At 46.0% G+C, this 9075-nt stretch overlaps 1 protein-coding gene across 1 annotated transcript in view; it reads right to left on the reverse strand.

Moving 5' to 3' along the window:
• plk4 (polo-like kinase 4) overlaps positions 1–8524 on the reverse strand; it is a gene marked incomplete at its 5' end in the record, with an annotated part of 13626 nt that extends 5102 nt beyond the window's left edge. The window contains 9 exons of the mRNA XM_080550657.1: positions 1788–1962; positions 2591–2813; positions 2923–3020; positions 3645–4324; positions 4934–5262; positions 5881–5995; positions 6456–6551; positions 7348–7443; positions 8495–8524. Coding sequence (XP_080406783.1) covers positions 1788–1962; positions 2591–2813; positions 2923–3020; positions 3645–4324; positions 4934–5262; positions 5881–5995; positions 6456–6551; positions 7348–7443; positions 8495–8524 — 1842 coding nt within the window. The remainder of the gene's footprint in view (positions 1–1787; positions 1963–2590; positions 2814–2922; positions 3021–3644; positions 4325–4933; positions 5263–5880; positions 5996–6455; positions 6552–7347; positions 7444–8494) is intronic.
• Between the last annotated feature and the right edge of the window lie 551 nt (positions 8525–9075).

Here is a 9075-nt window from a genome sequence, read left to right on the forward strand (position 1 = left end):
GACAATAAGAGGCACACGGGAGAAGTACGGGAAAACAGGGCTCATGTGGGTCTCATCAAAGGTAAGAGTTTGTTTTCTTTAACTCAGCTGATACTCAGCTGTTTACCGAATGCTCCATCTGACTGTGATTTTACTTCTGTAATGTGGTGGGTTGACATAATTCACGCACGGAACTATAGGTTGAGACTATTGTTCCGTCCGTAGTACCCAAGTTGTTTAGACTGTTCTATTTACTGCTTGAGTGTGTTGTTGACAATCGTTCATGTCCTTCATTAAACGTTTAGCTTTGTCATTTGATACGCCGCCTACGACTACCATCTCTCTGCACTACAGTAAACAGTTAATCAGTAACGTTAGCCGCTTTTGTGCTCATGTAGGCCTACTTCGTATTATATTATAGCTGATGATCTTTGTGTGTGTGTATGTGACTGTCAGTCACAAGTTTATATTCTGTATATTCATATTTTATTTTTTTGGGCCATCCTCTAGTTTTGGCTGCGCGCGCGGTCACGGCCATCCGCCACCATTGTAAAAATTCCTGGAGGAAACACTGATATACTGTTCTCTCTCTCTCTCTCTCTTGTGGTGGTTTTATCCCATTTGATGTCCTTTTTCTATCACAGCAGCTAACAAATCTTGCTGCTGTGTTTGCACATTGCTGTACCTCACCCAGCAGATATGGTAGCCTTTCGACATTGGTCAAGTCCTCAAAGTCTCCCTGGGTGTTGGTGATCAGTGGGAAGTACGTGTCCCTGATGTCCTTGTACAGCTGAAAGGTAGTTAAAAAATGCAGCTCTGTTTCCACTTGGTTTAGTGTGCAGTGGGTGCACAGTCTGTCTGGTCTGGGGAGCCATGTTCTCGATGGCCAGGCTGTGTTCACGGATTTCTTAGTTTTGGGTCTGTCACAGTACTCAGGTATTCTGCCACTGTGTATTCTCTGCTTAGGGCCAAATAGCATTCCAATTTGCTCCGTTTTTTGGTTGATTCTTGCCAATGTGTCAGGTAATCTTCTTTTTGTTTGGCTCTGCTTGTGACTGTGAGAGTCCCAGAACTAGCTGGCTAAGGGGGCATCTCCCTAGAGTCTCTCTGTGGGTAAGGGCTTTGTTGTGGAGCATGTCAGGGTCACATTCTTTTAGGTGGTTGTAAAATTCAAACGCTCTCTTTTGAATTTTTATAATTAGTGGGTATCGTCCTAATTCTGCTCTGCATGCGTTATTTGGTGTTTTTGCTCTCTCTCTCTCTCTCTCTCTCTCTCTCTCTCTCTCTCTCTCTCTCTCTCTCTCTCTCTCTCTCTCTCTCTCTCTCTCTCTCTCTCTCTCTCTCTCTCTCTCTCTCTCTCTCTCTCTCTCTCTCTCTCTCTCTCTCTCTCTCTCTCTCTCTCTCTCTCTCTCTCTCTCTCTCTCTCTCTCTCTCTCTCTCTCTCTCTCTCTCTCTCTCTCACACCGTTAAAGACTCATCAGAGACAGCAGCACTGAGCATAGAGCTGCTGCAGACCCATGAGAACATACTGTTTACTGGGCTAACCCAGAACCTCGGTGGGAAGTATGTCACTGATTTAGAAGGAATACTGAAGACTGAGGCCTTTGAGGCTTCTCCCTTTGTATTCCGCTCCCCTGAGCCTTTAAGTTCAATACTTTGACTACTTTATAGAAATTGTATTAGAAGATGTAATTAAATAAATAATCTTTTTGTTTTTTTTACAGGACAGGCCTGTAAAGAGCGCTGTAAACAAAAGCAGATCAGTTGTATGTCTCTGGTAGGGAGGGAGGGGGGGGTGTCTGTCTTACCACAGCATTTTTGGTCTTCTGTCTGAGGGGTTTCAGTCTGGAGGCACAGAGGGGGGGCAAAATGCTCCTCAGGGACTTCTTCTCCTTCTCCACCCCTGGTCTGGGTTTGGACAGACACATCTCCCCCCCGACAACGTTCTCCCTGTAGGGGTCTGGGTGGTGCGGGTGGTCCTCCCTGCAAGGCAAGGCAGGTTTATTTATTGTACAGCACATTTCATACAACACGGCCAATTCAAAGCGCTGTTGTCGAGTCAGACATTTGACTTCCCAACTATGAACAATAGAACAGCAGCAGTATAACAGTGTACAACAGCAGTGGTAACGACAGGCTAACGTGAAAGACACAGGTGTATCAACAGGCGCTGATAACTCTCAACACTACCCAGTAAGCCCCTGGGTTGAACTCTCAACTCTCCCGTCTTAAAGGAGCCGTACCTCCTCCCATAGTGTCTAGGGAGTGTCTATGTCCATTGTCCAGTGGGCGGGTCACCATAGTGCGTTACATAATACATTGTTAACATAAACACAGCAAGAGGAGCATAGTAAGAAAATACAAATTACATTGAATAAAAGCCAATATAAGAAGTAAATAGATAAAACATTCAATAAGACAATAGTTAATGGCTAAAAGACATTGATAGAAGTGTTTCTGTTTAATCACAACTGCTGCAAAACATGAAGGTCTTTAGCTTAGATTTAGATATTTTGGGCCTTCAGGGAGTTTGTTCCAGGAGCACGCGGCACTGAAAGCTGCTGCACCATGTTTTGTTTACACTCTTGGAATGATTAGCTGATTAAATTACCTGTAGGGGTCAGGGTGGTGGGGATGGGTCTCTCTGTAGGGGTCAGGGTGATGGAGGTGGGTGTCCCTGTAGGGGTCAGGGTGGTGTGGGTGGTGGTGCTGGCTGTGGTGAGAGTTGGTGGGGGGGTCAGACCAGGAGTGGTGCACCCCTGGAGTCTCTCTGCCGCTGTGGAAACTCCCACTGCTGCTGTGGGTGCTGAGGTCTGTGGGCCTGGGGAACGAGCCTGAGGGGAGAAAACATAAACATAAATAAAACTGTCACGCTTTCACTCTGTGTGCTGTTTTCCAAAACTAGCACAAAGCGATCAATGAACAAGAGGGATGAAGAGTTACCTTCTTTGCTGAAGCAGTTTTGCCCAGCCTCTGAGTCTAACCACAGGTTGTGTCGACGTGCTTGTTGTTGTTGTTGTGTGGAGAATAAACACCCAGAGCTGCGAGCGTAAAGATACGTTGTGATTAGTTAGCTAGCTACGGCAAAACACAAGACGCAGTACCTGCAATCTCTCACGCCGTATCGGGAAGAGCAGTGCTTGAATACAGTTGTACAGTTGCAGTAATAACACTTATCTATATCTTTTTATTCATTGTCTTATTATATTGTTTATCGATTTATTTTCTATATCTATTCTTGTCATTTTTTATTTTCTAACTATCCTCCTTTCTGTATTTTTTTAATGCTGTATGTAAAGCACTTTGAATTGCCCCTGTTGTATGAAATGTGCTATACAAATAAACTTGCCTTGCCTTGCCTTACTCTTACACACTGCACTCTAGAAACCAAACCCACACTGCACTCCAAACCCACTAGAATATGGCGTATTCGGTAGAGCATGGTCGCTAACAACGCCTAGGTTGTGGGTTCTATTCCCACCGGGACCATATACACTGAAAAGTGTTATGCACTCACACTGCAATGTAAGTCGCTTTGGATAAAAGCGTCAGCTAAATGGCGTATAGACATCTTTCCATTTACCATTTAATTAGTTAACCACTCTAACCCTAACTCTAACACACTGCACTCTAGTAATCCAGTTCCCACTAGTATGCCATCTTACCTGGCGGCCTGTTTGACCGGGGGGGAGGGGGGCCGCCCCTCCCTGTACCCTGAGGACTGTGGGAAGGCCAGCCTCCCCGAGCCAGTCAGCGTCTCCTCTGAGTGGCACCTCTCCAGCTCCCCCGGCCCCCCCACCCCCCGGGCCGGGGGGGGCACAGGGGCCCCGGAGCGGTCTGAGGAGTGGGCTCTCCTGAGGTAGCGGGAGTGGGGCCTTCCACTCTCCCCTCCTCCTCCTCCTCCGCCCTGAGCTGCTCTGCTCCTGCCTGCTCCTCCGTGGTGCCCCCTCTCTGGGTGCTGCTGCTGCTGTTGCCATGGCTCCCCCCCTCCCTGGCGGGTCATGGCGGCAGCGGGGGGGATGGGCGTCATGCGGTTAGGCAGGGCGGGGCCTACCACCACGTGCCTGGTTCTCTTCTGGAGGCTGTTTCCCCCGCCCCCTCCTCCTCCACCACCCCCCCCCGAGGTGGAGGTGGTGGAGATGGTGGCGATGCCGCTGTCCATGGAGCCCTCCTCCCCCAGGCCGGGGGCCTTGGTGCGGGCCTCCAGCCCCCGGGTCATGAAGGGGTGGTCCAGCACGGCCGACAGGCTGGGCCGCTGGGCCGGGTCCTTCCTCAGCAGCTGGCGGATCAGGTCCTGGGCCTCGGGGGACGCGTGGGGAGGCATGTCGTACTCCCCCAGGACCACCTTGTTTTAGATTAGATTAGATCAGATTAGGTTAGGTTAGATAAGATGGTGAGGTGAGGTGAGGTTAGGTGAGGTTAGGTTAGATTCAACTTTATTGTCATCGCAGAGTACAAGTACTATACAACGAAATGCAGTTTAGCATCCAACCAGAAGTATAGTGATATAAGAGCATGATATAAATAGAACAAGAGGTAGTGATAGGTAACTATGTAATACACAGTATGTGCAGAGGTAGTGTTGTAAACATCAGTATAGTTTAGAGGTATACACAGTTACCAATATGCAGTTATGAGCTATGTACAGTTACAGTCATTTTTTTTAGTGTTTTAATAAGTGAATGCTGTTCACTAATTATTCCTTTGTTGATTGATGTTGTTATGTTTGACTGTCTGTCTTTTATGTGGACCCCAGGAAGAATAGTCCTCACTAATGGGGATCTGTTTAAATAAATAAAATAAATAAATAAAATATGTACAGTGAGATAGTTTATGTACACTAGTATCCAAGCTTAACCTTGTTGAGGTAGTTTATGTACAGTATCTAAAGCCTAACCTTGTTGAGGTAGTTTATGTACAGTGAGGGGGTTTATGTACAGTATCCCAGCCAAACCTTGTTCAGGGTCCTCTTGACCGTGTTGGTGTCGAAGGGGGGGCGGCCCATCAGGAAGGCGTAGAACATGCAGCCCAGCGACCAGACGTCACACTCCAGGCCGTGGGCGCTGCGAGTGGCCACCTCCGGGGAGATGTAGTTGGGCGTGCCGCACATGGTGAAGTGCTTCTCGGTGGGCAGCTTCAGCTGCGTGGCCAGGCCGAAGTCGGCGATCTTCAGGTTCATGGAGGAGGTGAGCAGCAGGTTGGACAGCGTCAGGTCGCGGTGCATGATGCCGTGGGTGTGCAGGTACAGCATGCCCTTCACTATCTGGTGCATGAAGTGCCTCGCTGTGACCAGACGATAATAACACAAGAATGAGTTGATTATAAGAAAAAAAGTGGACATCATCAGTGCATCATTTGTATACTCATTTTGGATGATCATTGTATAATAATAAATGTTAAATCATTTGTATAGATTATATTATATTAGATTATTATTATTCATTGTCTTATTATGTTGTTAAATGTTTATCTATTTAGTTTCTATATATATATGCATCTATTCTTGCCATTTTTATTTATTTTTACTTTTTTTCTTACTATCCTCCTTTTTCTGTATTTTTTTTTTCTATATGTAAAGCACTTTGAATTTCTCCTGTTGTATGAAATGTGCTATACAAATAAACTTGCCGTGCCTAGATTCAGAGTTATTGTTATTGTCAGTGCAGAGTACAAGTACCAGACAACGAAATAGGTACAGTATGGCAAGTACGGTAGTTAGAGGTATATACAGTTATGAGCCATGTACAGTTAATAATAATAATAATAATAACAATAATAATAACATCATTTTTCTAATAATTACTTCTTCCACTGAAGAAAGAAAAGAGCTCTTTGTTGCCTTCTCAGATACAGTATAATAATGGTATATAATAATAATACAGTATAATGAAAGTCTCTCACCTTCATCCTCTGAGAAGGCCATCTTCCTGTCTTTCAGGTATCTGGTCATCTCTCCATTATGACACATCTCCAACACCAGGTACACGTAGTTGCTGTCCTCAAAGTAGTTGTACAGCTTCAGACGGCACAGACAGACAAACCACAACACAGTCAGTGTTAAAGCTTGAACAGGGCCAGGAGATGTTCCTGATCACATGACACATGGTAAATGGTAAATGGACTGCACTTATATAGCGCCTTTATCCAAATCACTTTGGCCTGTGATTCACCCATTCACACACACATTCACACACCAATGGCGGCAAGCTACCATGCAAGGCGCCGGCCCGCTCATCGGGAGCAATTTGGGGTTCAGTGTCTTGCCCCAAGGACACCTCGACACGTGGCCAGCCGGGGTTCGAACCACCTATCTGACAACCTTGTGATCATTAGACGCCGGCTCTACCTCCTACTGCCACAGCCGCCCCTCTAGTCTATTACTTCCCAGCATTAACAATGTGTCGTCTGGTAACCATCTTAACCGTGGTTACAGTCGGTTTGCCATTACGTCCTCCCAGCTGTTCAGCCACGCCTACCTCCAGGATCGACGGGTGTTTCAGTCTGCACTGAATCTCCACTTCGTTGTTCACACGCTGGACCATGGAAGCTTTGCGCATGGCTTTCTTGTCGATCTGTAAGGACGGAGAGGGGAAATTATAGAGATAATTAGATTATTAGATTAGATTTATTGTCCCCAGGGGGAAATTAATTTACACACCACTATACAGTATACATAATACATACAACAACGTACACAGACACACAAACACAGACAACAACAGACAGTACTACACATGACAGATACACAAGTACACACTCAGTGCGGCCTATTATGTAAGGCAACAAGAGCTGCGGGGATCAGGCTTTTGCCAAAGTGAGCCCTATTGCACCTTTCTGCGTTCTGTACCTACGCCCGGATGGCAGTGGGGCGAGGTACAGATTGAGTGGGTGGGTGATGTCCGATGCGTGAGATGGGTAATTACATGTAGCTGTCACAGTGCATATGTTTCTTTATTCACTGCTTTAGTCTTGCTGTTAGCAGCCAATCTGTTCTCCACAAAGAGAAGCTGAGACCTGGTCCATAGGGACCCACAGAGGCACATGGAAGGGGACATGGTTCTATTAAACACACCATCTGGCAGTGGGAGCTCACTGCATACACGGAATTGAGTGAGTCTTGACTCTTGTTGACATTCACCTGAAGAGTACATGTGGTTAATTTAAAAGGATCTATTTATATTTCAGTTATGTGTCCTCACTGTCCAGTGACTGTTTGACTATAATGTCTTTAATTCTTGTGCTTTAGCGTGAGTTTTATAGTCCCTGGGGAGCAAAGTAAGCCCACAACAGGGTGGAACAAGCTGATCCAATACAACAAGCTATGCAGTAGCAGAAAGGCAGTGTAGAGATAAGAGGTGTGATTCTTACCATTTTGATCGCAACCTCCAAGCCCGTGTTCACTGACTTTGCCCGGTAAACACATGCAAAGGAGCCCTTGCCGAGGAGGGTAAGGACATTGAAATCCTGATGATGAGAATAAAAATAAACATTCACAGACATGTAAGTTGCAAACTTCTCAGCTATAAATCCTATCTACCGATCTACCTTTGCCTATCAAAACGATCAATCACAGCATTCTAGTAAAATGAACCGAGATGCCTCACAAAACACAACCCCCTGGTAGCTACTAGACACAGGAAGCTGTTGATGTCATTTGCTTTTGACAGCAGCAGTTAAACACCGACGTGATGATACCTCAATCTTTAGATCATCAGCAGAAGACAAGATTCTGTCCTCATCATCTTTGGCGACATCTTTGCACTTAGTCGTGACGTTTTGAAAGAAATAATGAAGCACTTTGTCAAACATCTTCCCTGGGGTCTGTGCCATGATGGAGACAACTAACTACCAAGACACTGCTGCAGTAGTGGACTGATCGCCTAGGTTCATCTAGCTGGGCTACACAACACACACATCACTAACTGCCAAACACCCAGTAGTCACCCACACCTGACATAGCTGTCACACGGCCAACCACAGCCTCTCATTATCCCGGGCTGGTCCCGCTAATGAAGCGGTGGTTAGAACGCTGCTGGTCTCCAGGCAACATGACCGCGGCGCAGACAGTCTCCAGGGAGTAACGCAGGACCCAGACAGTCTCCAGGGAGTAACGCAGGACCCAGCCATCGAGTTAACCGTAGTAGTAGTTCAGCAAACCTCTCTAAAGGAACACTCCGCTGAGCTAAACAGTATTGAAAGTATCCTATCTACTGCAGTACTAGTTTAAAGACACAAGTTCAGTCATTTAAAAGGGGATTTCAGGCATGCCGCTCCCTCCGCCTGGAGTCAGCTGCAGAACTATCTCGGGAGCTGGTTTCTCTGGCTGCTCTTAGCACGCTCTTAAGAAGTGACATGGATTCAAGCACACCTGGCTGCAAATGTTTTGCATGATGAGTTCAAACGTTTTATTACTGGTTAAATAAAGGTTAAATACAAATGAACCCGAAGCTAACATTTGCGCACAAACAATAACATTAGCATGCTGGCTAACTTATCGTCATAGCTCGCGACTCACCTCGATCTTGTCGCCGATGGAAACACTCATCTTGCTTGTTATTTGTCTCGCCAAATATATAGTGCATGTTATCGACGTAAATACATCTCCGGTCGCGAATGACTTTCGTTAAAAACTAAGATATGTTGTTTTTATTTTCCCCCGCAAAACTTTGCAGTTTCTTCCATTTTGAAAATATCCGCCCGTTAGCGCGTCACCGCTACGTGGTGCAGCGACAGGGGAGTAGCCACGCCCACTCCAAGGTCGCGCCTCCCAAAGCGCTCCTGACGCTCCTCAGTGCTGACTGGGCCTCACCTATGTGTAAAGTTTGGACACATTTTCCCATTAAGCTTTTAATTCAATTAAGTTCAATTGAATGGGAAAGTGTGTCCAAACTTTTGACTGGTACTGTATGTATGGATATCTATGCTATGCCTGCCTATTAATGGGGCTGACTAAACCCAGGTACAAAGGTGGCTTAGGTTTGAGAGTACCGTAGTAGGTAGCTGTACAAGGTACTCTAGAAGGCCACTTTAGTCACTATTGCATCTCAATGAAATAAAAAAGAAATTGAAAAATAACTTAACTCAGTAAATGTTTGT

The sequence above is a fragment of the Nansenia antarctica genome (assembly GCF_963989245.1).
Source record: "Nansenia antarctica genome assembly, chromosome: 1".
Taxonomy (NCBI): domain Eukaryota; kingdom Metazoa; phylum Chordata; class Actinopteri; order Argentiniformes; family Microstomatidae; genus Nansenia; species Nansenia antarctica.